At 40.9% G+C, this 20,367-nt stretch overlaps 1 protein-coding gene across 10 annotated transcripts in view; it reads right to left on the reverse strand.

Annotated features, from left to right (window-relative positions):
* Nucleotides 1-20,367, reverse strand: part of MPHOSPH9 (M-phase phosphoprotein 9) — a 52,659-nt gene that overhangs the window by 13,374 nt on the left and 18,918 nt on the right. For all 10 annotated transcript variants that reach the window (XM_079150463.1, XM_079150459.1, XM_079150466.1 and 7 more), the window contains 5 exons: nucleotides 17,484-17,571; nucleotides 14,914-15,129; nucleotides 5,550-5,597; nucleotides 4,127-4,191; nucleotides 1,811-1,912 (listed from right to left, as the gene is read on the reverse strand). In XM_079150463.1, coding sequence (XP_079006589.1) covers nucleotides 1,811-1,912; nucleotides 4,127-4,191; nucleotides 5,550-5,597; nucleotides 14,914-15,129; nucleotides 17,484-17,571 — 519 coding nt within the window. The remainder of the gene's footprint in view (nucleotides 1-1,810; nucleotides 1,913-4,126; nucleotides 4,192-5,549; nucleotides 5,598-14,913; nucleotides 15,130-17,483; nucleotides 17,572-20,367) is intronic.

Raw genomic sequence — 20,367 nt, forward strand, 5'->3', positions numbered from 1 at the left:
CCATAAAAATGGTACCCTGTTTTAGGCTGGGGGTAGAGTTCAGTGGTAGAGTGATTACCGAGCACACATGATACCCTCCGTTGGACTCCTAGCACCTCAAAAAGAAAAAAGTCACAGCTACTCTATCTTGTTGCTGTTGTGCAAAAGCAGCTAGGGACAATCAATAAATGAATAACCTTGCTTATACTCTAATAAAAATTTATTTATAGACAGTGCTATTTGAATTTCATAAAATTTTCACATATCATGAAATATCTTTTTCAAACTTTTAAAACTGTACCAACTATTCTTCGCTCACACCTTACAAAGCATAAAAGCAGGTGGTGGTGGCTGGATTTGGCCTGCAGACTGCAGTGTGCCAGCCCTGCTCTCTTAACACACTGTCACAGGTATCTTGTTATCTAGGAATACATTCCAGCCGGGAGACATTCAGATTGTCTTAATTCACCTTTTAATACACTTCAAATGGACTTTGACTTCTGTCACTCCTTCCAAACTCTAAGTCACCTGCAGCCTCCAGCGCCCAGACCCAGCAGAGCCCGTCCATCCTTCCTCTGTTCCACCTCCGGCAGCGCTCCAACCAGTGACTGCTTCCGTCTTCCCAGTTTCCAAGCAGCTCTTTCTCATTCCTCTGCCAACTCCTCTACCCAGCATCAAAACAGGCTCCTTCAGAGTTCTGTTCTGAGCTCACTTTTCCCTAAACACACTCAACTCCTATCCATCCTGTAGCTGCCGCACCCAAAAACAGATGGCTCCAACATTCACAATTCCAGTCTAAGACCTGCCTTGTGAGCTCCAAACTTCAATTCATAATTGCCCACTTGATGTCTGCTTGGAGTCCATGTGAATCTCAAACAAAAATATTCACAGTGGAAATTCCGATGCCTTCCCTTCCCTTGTTCAGTACATGGCGCCTTTAGGTGTTCAATACAGAAATCAAGAGCTATTCTGAGCCTTGCCAGGCAATTCACAAGCATGTTCTGGGGATTCCACCTCCAGGACTCTCATGCGCAGTTTCCCCCAGCCACACCGTCTCTCTCCTGAGGCTGCAGTAGCCTGACTAGCCTCCCTGCTTCTACTTTTGTCCTCTCCATCCTCTCCTCATGGCAGGAATATTTAAAAAGTAAAAAAGCTAATGACATTAATCCCAGCAATTGAGAGGCTCAAGGCTGGGGATGCAGCTTCCAGGCTGTATGACGTTCGGGTTCAATCCCTAATATCACCGGGGTGCGGATAGAAAAGATAATACCCTGAGGTTACAGCAATGCTAATTCTGAAAGAAAAAAACACATACTCCATCTTCATAACACAGAAATAAAATGTTTGGATTTTTATGGCTAAAAGACCTTCCGAGATGTTTCAGCCCAGTGTCCTTAGTTTTACAGATAAAAAAAGTGAACTCCAGAAAAATGTGATTTGCCTAAGGACCCAAAGTGGGACAGAGTCAAGTACAAAACACACTCCGAATTTCCTTCTTCTCAATCTGGTTCTATCTTTCCTCACTTTGACAAATGCCTGACAATATTCAATAATCGATTTTTATACACATCTAAGTTTTTTGTTTGTTTTTTTGGTACAGGGATTGAACTTTCGTTCTAGAGATCGGTAAAGTAACACTTTACCACTGAGTATATCCCTAGTCCTTCTTATTTTTCATTTTGAGACAGGACCAAGTCATTGGCATTATAAGCATATACCACCAAGTTCTGTAAGGATCTCAACCACGACTCTCATGATGTAGACAACTGAGCTTCTCATTTAAATAGAAGTGTACACCTACTTCTACCTTTACCAAGATTAAGTAACTTACTTGGCACGTGAAGGTCTCACATGAGTTTTAGAATTATGACGAAGACTTAACATATTTTCATGCTCTACTTGCTTCACTTGAGCTTCAAGTTTTGAGATGGTCCTAATTCAAAAGCAATAGGATAAAATAAGTACATTTCAACAAACTGAAAATAGAGCTCAACTACAAGTTAATTAAGAAGCAGTCCCTCTTGAAAAAGTTTACAAAAGAGTTGCCTGTCTATAAACCTTTTTCATGGTAAATTACCATCATTAAACTTTTTTAAAAATGTTTTGTATTTTTTAAATCTTTATTTTATTTATTTATTTTTATGTGGTGCTGAGGATGGAACCCAGTGCCTCACACATGCCAGGCAAGTGCTCTACCACTAAGCCACAACCCCATAATTAAACTTTAAAAACTGAACAAATCCGGAGGAAAAAAAAGAAAAAAACAAGAACACAAGGCTCTTCAAAGGAGCATTTCATTATACTACAACTAAAGAAAAAAGGAACAACAAGCCAGGTGAAGTAGTGCACACCTGTAATCCCAGCACCTGAGGAGGCTGAGGCAGGAGGATGGCAAGCTCAAAGCCAGCCACAGCAAAAGCAAGGCACTAAGAGATTCAGTGAGACCCTGTCTCTACATAAAAATATAAAATAGGGCTGGGGATGTGGCTCAGTGGTCGAGTGCTCAAATAAATAAATAAATAGGAACAACAAATAAAAAATTTATATAAAGTTATACAAATCAAAACATGCAGGGTATAATAAATTAAATAAAAATAAATTAAAATAGCAAATAAACTGTATCCTAACATTTGTGATATAAATGTATTCATGCATGCAAAGTATAATAGGAAACAGTTTCACAAACATGGAAACGGCCTTAAATTTCAAAAACAGAAAACAGGTATTATAAAGAACTTGCTAAGCCAGATGTGGTGGTGCATGCCTACAATCCCAGCAACTTGGGAGATAGGCAGGAGGATCACAAAGTCAAAGTTAGCCTCAGCAACTTAGGCCCTAAGTGAGACCTTGTCTCAAAATAAAACATTAAAAAAGTGGGGGGCTGGGGTGTGGTTCAGTGGTTAAGTGCCCCTGGGTTCAATACCCAGTACCAACAACAACAACAACTTTCTTATTTTTAAAAAAGGCCAAGGTTGAAATACTCCAAACAACTCTTGGCCTATAAGCAATCTGTCTCATTTGTACCCTGTTCAGAATAAAATCCACTTCAAGTTTACCAGCATAAGAGTACTCTGGTCAGTTACTTCCAGGATATCCTTGTCTTCTGTACTTTTAAACTTTGTGTATGTCTTTAAACCTGAATTCTCAACCACCCTGAAGCAAAGAAGGCTTGAGAAAGAACAGCTCTTAGGGCTGATGCTTATCCCAATCTGATAAGGAAGCTCTCGCTGGAATGAATGACTCAGAGCAGAGTCCAGCAGATGAGAGCTCTAGACAGCTGTCTGTTCTCTGTGAAAAGTCCTTCAGACTGCAGCAACATTTCTAAAGAAGGCGCATTATTTATACCCAAATATAAATGTAAAAATATGCTCTAAAGCCAACTTAGATATTACTAATCATTTACAATATGGATTATTTATGATGCTTTTCCAATTTAATTAAGCAAATCAGATTAATATAGTCTCCAAACTGGATCTTTCTGAAAGTCTATCACCACAAAAATTGGATGAGAATTCCATTTTCTTTTAGGATCATAAAAATAATTCAGTGAGCTGAGCATGGTGGCACACCCCTGTAATCCCAGCAACTCAGGAGCCTGAGACAGGGGAATCACTAATTCTGATCGGCCTCAGCATCTTAGTGAGACCCTGTCTGAAAATAAAAAGGGCTGGGATGCAGTCTACCAGTAGGGAACCTGGGTTCATTCCCAGCACCACAGAAACCAAACCCAGGGAACAGGACTGCTCCCTCAAGTTCCTCTAGAGGGTTAAATGCCACTTAGCACTCCACTCTGTGGAGGAGGCACGCGATGCCTGGGGAAGCACACACGCCCAGGTCCAGCCACCAATATGGTCTAATCACCTACAATCTCCTTTGGCTAAAATCAAATGTATTTCCATGTCAGGAAAAGAGTAGGAGAAACTAGTTCTCAAACTGCTTAAAAATCCTCAAGAAGAAAAAAAAATCCTTTCATCACTCTTAATGCAGACACAAAAAAGAGACTGGGGCTGTAGCTCAGTGGTAAAGCGCTTGCCTAGCATGTGTGAGGTACTGGGTTCGATCCTCAGCACCACATAAATAAATAAAGGTATTTAAAAAAAGATTTAGGAAAGACAGACACATAAAAGAAAAACTAGAGGTATTTTACCTTTTCAAATCAGAAATCTGAGTATGTGCATCAAGCAATTTGTTCTCGGTTGTATTTAATGTATCCTATGAAAACAAAGGGAAAATTCAGATAACTGAAGTATTCAGATGTATCATTTTATTTTAAAATGTATAATACAAAACTAAGGTAAACCAACTAGCTACAAATTATGCAAATATTCATGATGTCAGTCTCTGCAAGCTCTACAGCTACAGTTTTATGAGACCTTGGGAGGCTGAGACAGGAGGATCTCGAGTTCAAAGCCAGCCTCAGCAACTCAGCAAGAACCTGTCTCTAAATAAAATACAAAAAAGGGCTGAGGATGAAGTTCAGTGGTTAAGTGCCCCTGGGTTCAATCCCCAGTACCAAAAATAAATAAAACAAAGAATAAAAATTAAAAAGGGATAGAGATGTAGCTGGAGGCAGAGTGCACCAATACAGACAGGAAGGGGCAAGAGTGGCAGCCCAGATCACTGGCCTACCATAGAGGCCCAGTGGGCCAAGGATAGTCTGTTATACTTTGTCAAATGAGAAACAACCCAGATGGACGTATTCTAACCACAAACTTAACTGAAAGCTTAGCAGAAGGGTAAAATAAATCCCTTCAATGGTCTGAGATATAGTGTGAGCCACCCCTGGATCCCTGGAGCCCTTGGCAAGATGGAGGGCCTGGAGCTGCGTGGGCCCTGCCACTGGCCTTACCCACAGCCCTGCATCCCAGGCAATAGAAACTCCTGCATTCTACTTTCAGTACCACTGTGGGATTCCACTGAATCCAAATAGGCAGATTCCAAACAGAGCTCTCTAAGATTTCAGATGTAATGAGTAAACTCAAACCACCGAAAAAAACTAATGCTTTGAAAAATTAAAACTATATGTAAACTGTGAATATATGTGTATTTATTTATTTGATTTAATTTTTGGTGGTACTGGGGATCAAACCCAGGCCATCATGCATGCTAGGTGGGCACTCTACCACTGAGCTACACCCCAGCCCTTTCTATTTTATTTTGCGACAAGGTCTTGTTGCTAAGTTGCCCAGGCTGGCCTCCAATTTGTGAGCCTCCTGCCTCAGTCACCATCCTCTGTCCCCAACAGCTGGGATTACAGACATGCACCACCCTGCCCAGTTGGAAACAGTACTAAGAACTATTTGCATCTACATGGTACTTTATATTCTTCTAAACCATTTCACCTCGACTCATCACAAGCGTAACTGTCAGTCAATAAATGTTTGTTAGTGAATATAACAAACTTGTGAATGAAGTAGGGCAGACATTTGAAAACAAGGGTATCCACCCAGAGAGAGTAAGTCGTCCAGTTCAAACAGCTGTGGGTTGAGGAGAGGAGAGGAGGAGAGGACAGGTCAGAGCTCCTCGTCCCCAGGACAGGGCTCTCACCCGCAGGCAGCCTCGCTCTTTACCTTTACTCGGCCATGTTCTTTTCCAAGGGACTCGTACTCTCCTAAGAGCTACAAGGAAAAACAAAGAACTGTGTCACAAAATCAAATGTCACAGCATCGACCGAGGGACAGTGCACAACGAAAGAGCCCAGATCCTCCCAAATGCCAACACGGTGCAGACAGAGGACTACACAGAATCGGTGATTCTGGTAACGGCGACGTGGCAATTCTTGATATTTCTTGTGAGTTTTCTAAGTTTGAAATTATTTCAAAAGTAACAATATCAGTTAACACCTTTTAAGCATTTTACAATAGTAGACTCTACAGTGTTCTTTCTTTAATATATATATTTTTCAGTTGTAGGTGAACGCGATGCCTTTGTGTGTGGAGCTGAGGACACACCCAGGGCCTCACACGTGCAGGCAGGCACTCTACCACTGAGCCACAGCCCCGGCCCCGCTGCACTGTTCTTTTTTAGAATTGTTGCACATTATACTTCGCTGTTTGTTCAACAGAGTAAAAGCAGAGTGTCAAAAGTTTAACACGGCTAAGTAATTTATTTAAAATGACATGTGAGGCCTCCAAAGAAGAAAGATTCCTCACAGAATTTCCCCTCTACCCTCACATCCCACTAACTTAACAATGAAGAAATCAAAGAGAAAACAAAACAGAGAGATTTCAATAAAAGACCTTTTAGAAGATCAGAGACCCAAAGTGCCTGGGCAGGGTGGAGGGCCTCAGCCTCAAGTGCCAGACGGGGAGACCCTGTGGATGCCAAAACCTAATCATGCTCAAGTCCCTTATGTGAAATGGCACAGTATTTGCTTAGAACCTACACACAACCTCCTGTATACTTTAAGTCATCTCTATATCACTTATAATGCCTATATAATATAAATATTGTTATCTGTACTGCTTAGTGAATCAGACCAAAAAAAGGGCATGTATATTGTTCACTACAGACTGCAACTGTTTTTCCTGCATATTTTCAATTTGCAGCTGGGTGAATCTGTGGACACAGCACCCTTGGATTTGGAGGGCTGACTCTGGTCAGATCTCAGGACCCTTCCCCTGTCCTATACAGCAACAGACTGTGCAGACAGGTAACAGGACGCAGAAGAAACTAAACATGAAATGACGGAACTTAGGAACCTAAAAATAAAGGCAAAGGGTTATTAAGCAAAGTGATAAAGAGAAATGACCACATATAAGTCTTTCCAAGAACCCAACTCCTTCCTTTCCATTGCTGCAGGAGCCTGCTGATAGGTCCCAAGAGAGACTGGAAGGCTTTTCTTTGGGAAAACTAGTAAACCCAGAGAAAGACCTTTCCATGTTCACATGGGGAAGTCTCTTAACAGAGTTGGGATATCCCTCTATGAATGCCTGGAAGTGATGGCATATCAGGTATCTCAACAGTTTTTTACTGCCTCACTTTTAAATCTGGACCTGTAGAAGAGAACCAACACTTGGAAAAAAGCACTCAGTATGAAACAGACTTCAGCCAGGCACTGTGGTGCACATCTGAATCCCAGTGGCTTGGGAGGCTGAGGCACGAGGATCACAAGTTTAAAGCCCACCTCAGCAACTTAGCAAGGCCCTTAAGCAGCTCAGCAAGACCCTATCTCTAAATAAAATGTAAAAAAGGGGCTGGGGATGTAGTTCAATGGTTAAGAACCCTGGGTTCAAACCCCAGTAACAAACAAAGACTTCAAATCCAAATGAAAGGTTAACTCAAAAGAAATAAACAGCCAGGCACAGTGCCACACACCTATAATCCCAGCAGCTCAGGAGGCTGAGGCAAAAGGATCATGAGTTCAAAGCCAGCCTCAGCAACTTAGCAAAGTCCTAAGCAACTCAGTAAGACCCTGTCTCTAAATAAAATACAAAAAAGGGCTGGGGATGTGGCTCAGTAGGTAAGTGCTTCTGAGTTCAATCCCCAGTAACAAAAGAAGAAAAAAGAAAAAAAAAAAAAAAAAAAAAAAAAAAAAAAAAGATTAAGCCTAAAAAAAAAAAAAAAAAAATCCAGGAAAGCCATATTTAATACCCTTACAGAAACAACAACAGTTCATTTGTAAAACAAGACTAGAAAGCTATGAAAATGAGCACTCAGAAAAAAAGGAAGAGCTCTTAGAAACAAAAAACCAGAAGTAAATTTAATATTAAGACCAGAACATAAGGAACAAAGAGGTTATAAAGAAAACTAAAACATAAGAACATACAATACCTGCTGGAAAAGTTCTAGAAATAGAGACCAGAGAACACAGATGTAGGAAATTAACAGAAAAATAACACTAGCCAATTTTGTAGAACTGCAAGATATTAATACCCAGGTAGGAAGAACATATGCCCCCAAACAATGAGTGAAACAAATCCTATATCAAAGCATATTGTTAGGAAATTTCGGAATACCAAGGATACAGATATTACAAATCTTCCAGAAGAAGAAAAAAAGAAACATAATTATTAAATACAATGTGTGAACCTTGATTGGATTCTAGATTAAAAAGAAAAAAAAAACCAACTATGAAGAACATTATTTAGATAAATGGGGAAATTTGAATACAGTTTATTAGATACTAGAACTGTATCAGTGATAAACTGACATTATAGAGAACAGCCTCTTAGGAAATACCTGTGGAAGAGCCTGAGGGTGAACTATCACAGTGTCTGTAATTCACTCTCAAGCTGGGTGCAGCTTAGTGGTGAACACACTTGGTTCAAGTCCTAGCACCAAAGGGAAAAAGTTTAGCACAAGAGAAAAGTTTGTATCTCTAAAGACAAAAAGAAAACATAAAATATTCATAACTAATGACCTAGGTAAAAAATATACAGGCGTTTTCACTGTATCAATCTTACAATTTTTCTGTAGGCTTAAAACTTTTAAACTAAAAAAGAAGGTGGGACAGGAGGGAGGATAAAAGCCATGGGTTTGGATGGGAGTGAAGAGAACCAATCACCTCACAGACAACACAAAACACTGGAATGAAGTCTTCAAAGTGAAGAAAACACACACTAGAATCCTATGCTCAGCCAGAGGATGTGTGAAGGATAAATCTTCATCCACCATGATTATCGGTAATGTTAAAAACTCAAGAAATAACATCAGAACATTATTTAGAAATAAAAAAGTAAATACTAATATGGTACTGAAGGGAGGAAAACTAACAGATGATGTAAAAAGTCGTGACAATAACGATAAAAATAATAAAGAAAAAGAGAAGGCATGCACGCCAGCCATGGTAGTATATACCTGTAATCCTAGCAACTCAGGAGGCTGAGGCAGGAGGATCACAAGTTTGAGACCAGCCTTAACAACTTTGTGAACGACTGTGTCAAAATAAAAAATAAAAAGGAGTGGGGATGTAGCTCAGTTGTGAAGTGTACCTGGTTCAATCTCCAGTATAAACCAAAAAACTTGTACCCCACAAAAATATCACAAATAAGTCAAAAACTGTGGCACATGCCTGTAATCCCAGAAGCTCAGGAGGCTGAGGCAGGAGGATCTCAAGTTCAAAATCAGCCTCAGTAACTTAGCAAGACCCTAAGAAACTTAGAGAGACCCTGCCTCAAAATTAAAAAATAAATCAATAAATCAGGCTGGAGATATGGCTCAGTGGTCAAGCACCCATGGGTTTAATCCCTGGTTAAAACAAACAAAAACAAAAACAAAATACAAATTAAAAAATCACAAATAAAGTCAAAAGCAAATCACAGGCCAGAAGAAGAGAACCATTCTACACATAGCCATTTTGTATTAATCACATTAGCAAAAATGAAGAGGTTTGACAATAATAAACATTGGAAATAATCTAGAAAGTAAGAATTCTCATACCCTATTACTTGGAGAATAAACTGTACAACCATTTTGAATACAACTTAGCAATATCTAGCAAGCATGACAATGCTCATATTCAGTGTCCCACCCACTGCACTCAGAAAGAGATCCTGTGACAGACTGTATTTCCCTAATGGCCACCACAGTATTTCCAGTCCCACAGGCTCTTGCTCTGTCCCATCAAGGGGCAGCATCTAGTTCCCTTCCCCTTGACCCTATGCAGGATTTTGAGGCCGTTTAAAAATTAGAATAAGACACAAGTAATACTGTAGGATTTCCAAGGCTAAGTGCACAAAAGCCAACATGGCAGTTGGGACCCTCTTGGGATGCCTGGTTCTCAGTCATTATGCTGCTAAGAAGCCTAAACCAGCCCACAGGGAGAGGAGCTGCAACCTCTGATGGGCACCAGAAGACGCCAGCCCTCCGCCTCTGGTTTCCAGCTGAGGTCCTACACATTGCAAAACAGCTGTCCCTGCCACACCAGTCCAGGTTCTTGGACCAGAGTTCATAAGCAGTATGTTAGGGTTTGGGATAATTTGCTTTGCAGTTATGGTAACTGAAAAATACCCGAGAAGTACCCACACACAGAGCCCTGTGTAGGAATATTCATGGCAGTGTCGTTCTTCACACAGTAACAGTGTCAAGAAAACAAACTGCAGGAGACCAGTACAACGGACTGTAACACAGGAATGAGAAGCGATGAACTAGTGCCACTCCACAGAGCCACCCGCATAAATCTTACAAGAGAAAAGAGTTGCCGATTAGCAAACGTTAGCAAGTATAAAATATTCTAGGATATGCCAAAGAAATAACATGGTAAGGATACATGTACATGTGAGGACAGAGCACAGACATGAGGATGACAGTCACATAATTTACATCAGTTACTCCCAGGAAGGGAGAGGCAATCAGAAAAGGGTATACAAAGAACTTTAAATGTATCTTGTACTTTATTCCTTAAGATGGGTGGTGGGTTCACACGTATTTTTATTTTATCCTTCATACCTTTTAATGTACCTAAAATATTTCAAACATAAATGTTTAAATAAAAATGAATAAATAAAAGCTAAATGTAGCAATATAGTAAATCTCAGAAACAAAGCTGAAAGGAAAAAAACAGGATGCAGAAGGGTTTATGCAACTCATGTAATTTAAGAACATAGGACACATGACTAGTGCATGTTGTTCACAGACACATGCATATAAGAACCTAAGGAAATGTGTGAAGCAAATCGCACAATCAGCAAAGCAGGTGGCTCCAGGGCAGGAGCAAAGCAAGAGAGCTAGTCCAGCTGCATCCAGCTGGCTGGTCAGTGGGCAGTCATTGGATCATTCTCCATGTTTTGGTATGCTGGAAACATTTGAGATAAATGCAACATCATGGGCTTGGGGCGTATGTAACGACTCTGGGTTCCATCCTCAACACCACAAAACTAAAAAAAAAAAAATTTTTAAAGATACTTAAAAAAAAAAGCTTGGGGTGCAATGCACACACCTGTGACCCCAGTGATTCGAGAGGCTGAGACAGGAGGACAGCGAGGTCGAGACCAGCCTTGCATATTAACAAAGCCAGCAGAGACTCAGTGAGACCCTGCCTCAAAATAAGAAATAAGGGGCGGTTTTCAGCCCAGGGGTGGAGCACTTGCGGAGCATGTATGAGGCACTGGGTTCAATTCTCAGCACCACATATAACTAAGTGAAATGAAGGTCCATTGACAACTAAAAAAGTATCTAAAAAATAAATAAGTAAATAAAAAATAAAAAATACAAAAGGTTGGGGATTGAGGCTCAGTGGTAAAGCACCCCCGGGGTTCAATTCTCAGTACCCCAAAAAAGTGGGGGGAGGGGGCTAGAGGTGTAGCTCGGGTAGGGCACGTGCGGCATATATGAGGCCCTGGGTTTAATATCCAGTACTGGAGAAAAAATTATAGCTATTCTTCAGCGACATCCCAGGTGTAACAAAGAACATGTACCTGGTGCCAGGTCTTAGCATACACACCATTTTCCACTAAAAGGAACCAGGGCTCCATGGAAAACGACTGGAAAACTGCGAGATGAGCCTAGAGCATCTCACTAAGCCAAAAAGTACAGAATGACGGGAAGCCAGAGGCTCAGACGGCGTGAAGTGTCTCCTGCTGTCCAGTGTCCAAACTTGAGACAATGGGAGCAAAAAAGAACTGTCAGTCACTGAATGAAATAATCCGTGAATCTGCAACTTCATAGAAATAAGTAAAGGAAAAGGAGAGCTCCTCGGTTCAGTCAAGTGCATCAGGAGCAACAATCAGAAAAACCACCACGTGTGCTACTTGTTTCAGGCAAGGTCCTCAAGGGAAGCTAAAACTAGCAGGCTAAAGTTTGATAAGAAAAAGGCGGGGCTGGGGAGATAGCTCAGTCGGTAGAGTGCTTGCCTTGTAAGCACAAGGCCCTGGGTTTGATCCCCAGCACTCAAAAAAAAAAAAAAAAAGAAAAAGGTGATTTTTGCACTTTTATTTCCTCATAAGAAACTTATTAACTAAGCACCTGAAATATGGCTAGTACAAGTGGCAAATTAAGTTTTAAATTTAATTTAATCTTGATCAATTTAAATACTCACATGTGGCTAATGACTACCAGGCTGGAAATAAAATAATTAGGTATATACGAAGCCTTTATATGAGAATGTCCTAGTTTCTAGGAAATACACCCTGAAATATTTAGAGATAAAATCCATTATATCATCAACTTACTCTCAAATCATTTAGGAAAAAAAAAAAAAAACTATGTGCAAATAGTGATAAACCACATATTATAAAATGTTAACTTTTGGGGAATCTGGGTGAAGATATATGAAAATTTTTTGTACAATTTTTGCAACTTTCTGTGTTTGCAACTGTGTAAAGTAAAAAATACAAAGGGTTTTAAAAATAAGGAGCTCATGTACTCACACACCTTAGAATTATACTATTAATACACATGAATAAGAATAGTAATAATCAAAACCATGTGAAGTTCTAATCAGAGTGCTTATATCCACTCCCCCAGAAAATCTTACTAAAATGTCAGTAAAGGAATGAAACACACACGGGGCTCATTGACAAATGTGCTGGGAACGGCACTCCAGCTCTGTGGCTTCCTCCCAACAATTCATCACTCCAGTCTAGTGATCAAAAACGCATCAGAAAAATCCCAAGAGACATTCTACAAAATCCCTTAGTACTCCATAATACTGTCAAGGTCATCAACTCCAAGGAAGGTCTCAGAAACAGCCAAGAGCAACCTCAACAGCCAAGAGAAGCCTAAGGAGACACAAGGAGCACACACGAAATAGTGTTCTAAAGATTACTAGGTAAAAACTAAGGAAATCCGAATAAACTACAGAGTTCACTCACCACAGATGTATTGATATTGATTTATTAATTGTGGCAAACGTACCAGACTAACCTGTTCTTAACGGAAAAGACTGGCTGTGGGGTATATGGGCACCCTCTGCAATCTTGTAAACATATCGAAAACTGTTCTAAAATAAAGTTTTTAAACTATAGGGTCAGAAGGATAAAAAGAATGGAAAGAGTATAAGTACATAAGATATTTGAAATTTTAGGAAATGGAGCAGGGAAAGCTGAAATACAAGTGTCTGCAGATGAGGATGCTAACGTGAGGCAAATGAACTCAGGCCACAGAGCTCTGGGAAGCCTTGGAATTCAAAAGCAGCCAGCGGGGCTGTGGCTGTAGCTCAGTACCAGAGCACCTGCCCAGTACATGTGAGGCACAGGGTTCAATCCTTAGCACTATATACAAAAATAAGAAAATAAAATAAAAGTAATGCTGTCTATCTATGACTGTAACTACAAAGAAAATATTTTTTTAAGCAGTCAAGGCTTGGGATGCTGGGGCAAGGGGAGTGGCCATGGTGGGTATACTGTGAAGTCAGGTGATTACCCCAGTGAGCTCCAGGTTTAAGGACACTAGGCACCCAGCGAGCAAGGATAAGGTACACCGTGTGGAAAGACAAAAGCAACTGAAGTTCTTGTCCTGAAGCCTTCCCATCGGCCCAGCTGTCTCCTGCACAACAGTGTCCAGGCTGTGTTCCCTCCCAGAAAGACTGGCAGGGAAGGTTAAGGAGACTGACTTGCCCAAGAGAACAGACCTACAAGAACAGAGACAAGCTCCCCAACCCTCACCCCACAACAAAACATTCCATTCCATGCTCCAGCCCCTGGGACGATGCTCATGAGTTCACCAGCCCTGCCCAGGGACACAAAGCTGCCTTCTGATGGTCCTTCATGCTTCAGTCTTAACAAAGAGCACTACCAGATAGAAAAACCTCCCACACTCAAAAAACCAAAGGGAAAAAGGAAATGAGAGGAACTAGAAGGTGATGCTGGAAAGAAAAGTAAATTAAAACAACAATGACATCCTCACTGAGACCAAAGATGTTGCATCCGTGAAACAGGTGGAAGTTCAAGAGCTGACAGGAAAGAAGGAAAAGGGACTGCAAAAGTTAAAAATTTAAACAGAAAAGATAAAGTTGTAGAAAAAAATTGGAAAGCAAAGAAGTTATTTTTAAAAAAGAAGCAAATATCAGAGAAAAGAGTTTAAAATTAGAGAATCAGTCCGAGAGCCAACACCTAATGGGAGAGAACAGAAGAAAAAAAATCTAGAAAATTTCCTCAAGGTGCTCAGCAAAATAATGAAACAAACACCAAAGCACATCACTGTGGAACTTCCAAAAACAGGGTAGGAAGTGGAGACCCTAGAGGTCTCTTGTGGAGAAGGGGAGGTCACAAGAGCAGCTGCTGATCACAGTGGCACTGTCTGCCCAACAGCAGCCCTGGAAGGCAGAAGTCACTGGACAGAGCCTGAAACTTACAAAGCAACACATTAATTTGAACTGATAGAAGTAATCTGAGTAACTATACCCCAGGCCCTGGTTTCATCTAAGATTTGAGTAACCATTTACAAGTATGTTCATGAAAATGAATTTTAAAAACCAAGGTGCAAGAGGCACGACTAAACCTATCAGGTAATGAGATTACTTATGTACCATGATAATCTGAAAAAAGACATTAAGAAAAACAAGAAAAAGATACAGCCTGGAACAATGCAGCATGGAAGTTAAATGAACACACCTGGGGGTGGGCACTTTTCTGCAGCCCTAGGAACTGAACCTGGGGCCCCAGTGCTCCAAGCCAGGGTTCTGCCACTGAGCTGCAGCCACAGGCCAACGAATCTAAATTCTAAATGAAATTAAGTCAAAGTGAAAAAACTCGATTGAACTTGTTCTAAGTCTGGCACAGTATTTTACTCTGCAGACAGATGTCATGATAGCACAAAAGTTGGTCTGCGAGAGACAGTGTGGGAGCGAGGCCAGCAGTCAAGAGTTCTGGCTTCCTGCTGCAGGACAAGACCCCAGCCGCCCTCCTCAGGAAGACCTGAACCTGCAGCGACAGCCAGGATACCCAAAACAAAATAAACTTGGAAAAAGTCCTAATAACAGCTTGTTCAGTACAAGACTTAAATAAGCCACTTTTAGCCAACCATGTAATTAAGTTACCATTTTTTGTTACTCACATCTTGAAACATCTTGTTTTCTTGTTTTAGTCTAGCTTCTTTATCATCTGAAAGTTTGTAAGCATTCTCAAATGCTTCTTCTAAATCCTGCAGCCTAGATTTTAGTCGAATGATGGTATTGTCTTTTTCTTTATTGCTCGTTCTCATTTCTTCAATTCGTTCCTGCAAAATTTTGGAGGCACTGCTAGCTGCACTAAAGCGTTCTCTCAAGTCATTCTACAAAATAAAGATCAAGAAAAATTATTTTAAATGAAAAAAATAGCTGTCTCCATAGCAGCTAGTAAATTATGCCCATGCATTAAAATATAAGAAATTCAAAACATACGAAATGGAAATAAACAGTATTTTTATACTCTGGAACGAAGAAACCAGAAAGTATTAGTCTACTTGTAAAATTATCACAAGGTAAAAACAGAAAGCTAATGTCTGAGGCTAAGGACTCACTAAGTGACAGTAGTGCCTCTGGAGCACCTTACTGAGCAAACTGCCACAGCCTCCAGAGAGATCTTTCTGCAAGCACAGCTGGAATGTGTTGCCCAGTCGTTAACATTTGGGGGAAGGATTTCATACCCTACTGTCACACATTTGAAAACAAACTCAAAATGCACGTTAATATTCATTCAATAATTATTTCTGGAATACCCATTCTGTGCCAGGCAGCAGAGTACTCAGCACATGCCTGTAGGCCTGGCTACACAGGAGGCTGAAGCAGGAGGATCACTTGTGCCCAGGAATTTGAGACAAGCCTGAACAACACAGAGAGACCCCATCTCAAAACAAAAGATTATGAAGAAACAAGATAGGGCTGGGGATATAGCTCAGTTGGTAGAGTGCTTGCCTTGCATGCACAAGGTCCTGGGTTCAATCCCCAGCACCACCTGAAAGAAAGAAACAGGGTCTCACTGAGTTGCATAGGCTGGGGATGTGGCTCAGTGGTTAAGAACCCCTGGGAATTGAGCAGCTATGAACATTGATGTGGCTGCATCACTGTAGTATGCTGACTTTAACATTTGTTTACAATAAAAATAAATTAAAAAAAAAGAACCCCTGAGACCCCTGGGTTCAATCCCTCATACCAAACAAAAAAAAAAAAAAAAAGGAGGGGGGGACAGAAACAACACAAAGAACAAGCATTATCCACATAATTTTCCTTCTTTTTATGGTTCCAGGGAATGAACCCAGACGGGTTTAACCACTGAACTACATTCCCAGCCCTTTTTATTTTGAGACAGGGTCTCATCAAGTTGCTTAGGGCCATTCTGAGTTACTGAGACTGGCTTTACATTGTGATCCTCCTGATCACTGGGATTACAGGCATGTGCCACTGTGCTCAGACCTACAAACTGTTTATAAACTTATGTACCAAAGAATAAAACAGGAGTAATACAGAGGACAAAATATAATTTAAGAGTAAAGCTTAGGTACTCCTTGTTACATATTAAACAAACAAAAAAAAAAACCTAAAAATATGCACACAGAATCTTGTCCACAGGTCTGGGAGTGTAGTTCAGTGGTGAGGTAGGTGTTTAGCATGCTCAGAGCCCTGGATTCAATCTTCAATCTCCAGCACACATACACACATACACATCACGCACACAACTCTCATACACAAACATTTATAGCAATTTCACTCACAATAGCCAAAAGGGGAAAAGAATCTAAGTGTCTGTCCCATGATGAATGGATAAACAAAATATGATGCACCCATACAATGGAAAATTGATTAAGTATAAAAAGGAATGAAGTCCTGACACACATGCCACAACACGGGTGAGCCTGAGTCAAAGGAGGCAGACACGAAAGCCCACGATTCCACCACACTGTGTCAGAACAGGCAAGTCCACAGAAACAGCAGAGCCGCTGTTGCCAGGAGCTAGGACAGCCTGCAGGGGCTAAGGATGCTCTATGACTAATTGTGGTGATGGCTCTTCAACTCTGAATATACTAAACCACTGAACTGTATATTTTGAAAGAATGTGTTTTATGGTATGCAACTTATATCCCAATTTAAAAATAAATTTTAAAGGGTAAAGCAGTATTCAAAATACAAACAGTGATTTTATTTATTTATTTATTTTCTTTTGGTACAAGGGATTGAACCTGGCACTCAACTACTGATCCACATCCCCAGCCCTTTTTTTGTATTTTATTTTAAAAAAGGGTGTCAGGCTGGGGATATAGCTCAGTTGGTAGGGTGCTTGCCTCACATGCACAAGGCCCTGGGTTCAATCCCCAGCACCACAAAAAAAAAAAAAAAAAAAAAAAAAAAAGAAAAGAAAGGGAGGGAGGAAGGAAGGAAGGAAGGAAGAAAGAGGGTCTCGCTGAGTTGCATAGGGCCTCAGTAATTTGCTGAGGCTGGCTCTGTACCTGCAATCTTCCTGCCTCAGCTTCCCAAGCCTCTGGGATTACAGGCATGTGCCACTGTGCCTGGCTAATAAGTGATTCTTAAGGAAAAGATACAGGTAAGCAGGGTTATCATAAAAGTATTCATATATCTTGAATTAAGCTAATAACAAGGTTTTTTAACATTAAGTCACTAGAACAATCGTGAGGAAAAAAAGAGTACTTACCACTTCTATTTCCAACAAGTTATTCTTATTTTCAAGTGTTCTCACACGACCAGTAGCTTCATTCAAAGCACTATCTAATTGTCCACATCTAAAAAACATAAGTTGAGTTTCAATTAGAAGATAAAAACATTTCCCTTAAAAAGTATTACATAAATCTGATCCACCAATATGTAATATAAGATGAATTCTCCAATGTTACCTACGATCCAGGATGCCTCTGTAGTGAAATATATCCTAAAGACTCTAATGATGCTCTAGGATCTGAAGAAAATAACAGGCAAAAATAAAAATAGGATCCCTAAAAATATACAAAATGGAAAAAAAAAAAAAAAAAAAAATACAAAATGGGGTCAAGAGGTAGCTCAGTGGTATAGTGCATACTTAGCAGGCATGAGGCCTGTGTTCAGTCCCAGCACAAAAAAAAAAAGAACAAAGCAAGGTACAAACAGGTATTCATACCCTCGCGCTCACAGCAGCACTATGCACAGCAGCTAATAGGTGGAAGCAACCAAGCATCCTCCAACAGATAAGCAGCTGAACAAAATGTGCTATTCATACAATGGAATGTTAAAAAGGAAAAGAAACTGACATGTGCAACATGGGTGAACCTTGAAAAGATCACGATAAGAGAAGTACGTCAGGATCAAAAGGACAAACGCTGCATGACTCCATTTATGTCAGTACTCAAATTCAAAGGAAGAACGCAGAATGGCAGTTGTCAGGGACTGGGGACGGGTAACAGGGAGTTGCTATTCAAAGAGCACAGTCTGAGGCTGGGATGTGGCTCAGTGGTAAAGGGCTTGCCTGGCATGCATGAGGCCCTGGGGTCAAATTCCCCAGCACCAAAAAATAAAAATAAAAATAAAGAATACGGTTTGAGTTTTACAAAATGAAAACAGTTGTGGAGATGGATGATGGTAACGGCTGTGCAACGTGAACACACTTCAAAAGGGTAAATTCCGTTGTATATGATTTATAAGCAAGAAGGCTTCATAAGCCAGGCACAGTGGTGCACATCTGTAATTCCAGCAACTCAGGAAGCTGAGGCAGGAAGATTCCAAGTTCAAAACAAGTCTCAACAATTTAGTGAGGCCCTAAGCAACTTAGCAAGACCTTGTCCCCAAATAAAAAATAAAAAGGACTGAGGATGTGGCTCAGTAGTAGAGCACCCCTGGGTTAAATTCTAGAACGAAAGGAAAGGAAGGACAGGACAGGAAAGGGAGGAAAAAAGATGGGGGAGCGGGAGAAAGAGAAAAAGATACAAAATAGCTTGCCTTTAGTTGTGAAAAAAATCTACACATACATATATACATTATAATTTCTGGAAGGATATAAAAGATTAAGTGTGATGTGCTGAGACCAGGGGTTGGAACAGGGAAGCTGACCTTCCTTCCTTCCTTTTTTTTTTTTGTTCCTGGGAATTGAACCCAGGGGTGCTCTACCACTGACCTACATCCCCAGACCTTTCTTTAAATGTTTAATTTTATATATATATATATTTTTTTTTTTTTTTTCATGGTGCTGGGGATTTGAAACCAGGGCCTTGTGCTTGCAAGGCAAGCACTCGTACCAACTGAGCTATATTCCCAGCCCTAAATGTTTAATTATGAGACAGGATCTCACTAAATGGCTGAGGCTGCCCTCCAACTTGAGATTCTCCTGTCTCAGCCTCCAGAGTTGCTGGAACTACAGGCATGTGACACTGCACCCAGTGAGATTTCTCTCTTATTACATCCTTCTATACTACTTCAAATTTAGCATGAATGTATTTTTTTATAACGACTTCCTTTATAAATTATCATAGAACCTCAAAATAAACAAGATATTCAGAATTCAGTCAGCACTTTGATTTTTATTACTGATTATACACCAGGTCTATATTAAACATGTTACATCTATTCTCACAATCTTATGAGTTATGATTATTATCAGTCCCACTTTACAGATGAGAAAACAAAGTCAGAGACTTTGGGTTCCTAGCTAAAGGTCCCACAGGTGCAAGGGGCCTCAGTGAATCTTTATTTTTTGCAGTGCTGAGGATGGAACTCAGGGCCTCACGGGTACAAAGCCTATGCTCTACCACTGAGCTCCATTCCCAGACCCTTTGCTGGGATTCTAAGCCAAACAGTCAGGCTCCAGAGTTCACGCTTCTCACTATTTCAAAGATGAAAAACTGAAAAGACAGTTCTTTTAGGGCGGGGCTTGGGGGGTACTGCTGGGGATTGATCCCAGAGTCTCGCACATACTAGGCAGGGGCTCTATCACTGAGCTATACCCCCTCTCGATAAGACTGTTCTTGTAAGTAAAACCATTTAAATAGTCAAGTGTGTATTGACCGTACTCTACTATTTTTATTACCTCACTGACTCTGCCATGCTAGAGATCGTTGTCCCCAGGATGGCAACTGTGTGACACGTTATCTGTATCACAGCCAGCCTGCCACACAGGACCCTGTTTGCAGCACCAGTGGATTTCTGCAGTGTAGGGTTTTAAGTTTGGGAAAAGCTGAGGTGTGTGCCGAAACCACAGTTTTTCTTCCTGGGGCAATCCTTTCTCCAACTCTAAATGACAGCGACCTCTCTTTTGGTTTCTGCCATCCCCTGTTAACATGCAGCTTCACACTGTGGACCAGACCAAATCCTTTTGGGAAGTGGAAGCAAACAGTGCATTTACTCGCGTGCCATCGTCACCCTCTGCTCCAGCACCCGACGGCTGCCGGTCACAGCACAGCACACCCTGGCTTCCAGCCTCTCCACCTGCACGTGCTCACTGCTGGCTGGACACAAGCCCCATCCAAGTAGCCTCGGCTCACCGGGCGCCTTCCTCGGCACTTGTCTGTAACCTCACAAGCCCACGCAGGGGCCTTACGCTTCTCTCTTCGACC

This window comes from Sciurus vulgaris (assembly GCF_902686455.1).
Source record: "Sciurus vulgaris genome assembly, chromosome: 8".
Lineage (NCBI taxonomy): Eukaryota > Metazoa > Chordata > Mammalia > Rodentia > Sciuridae > Sciurus > Sciurus vulgaris.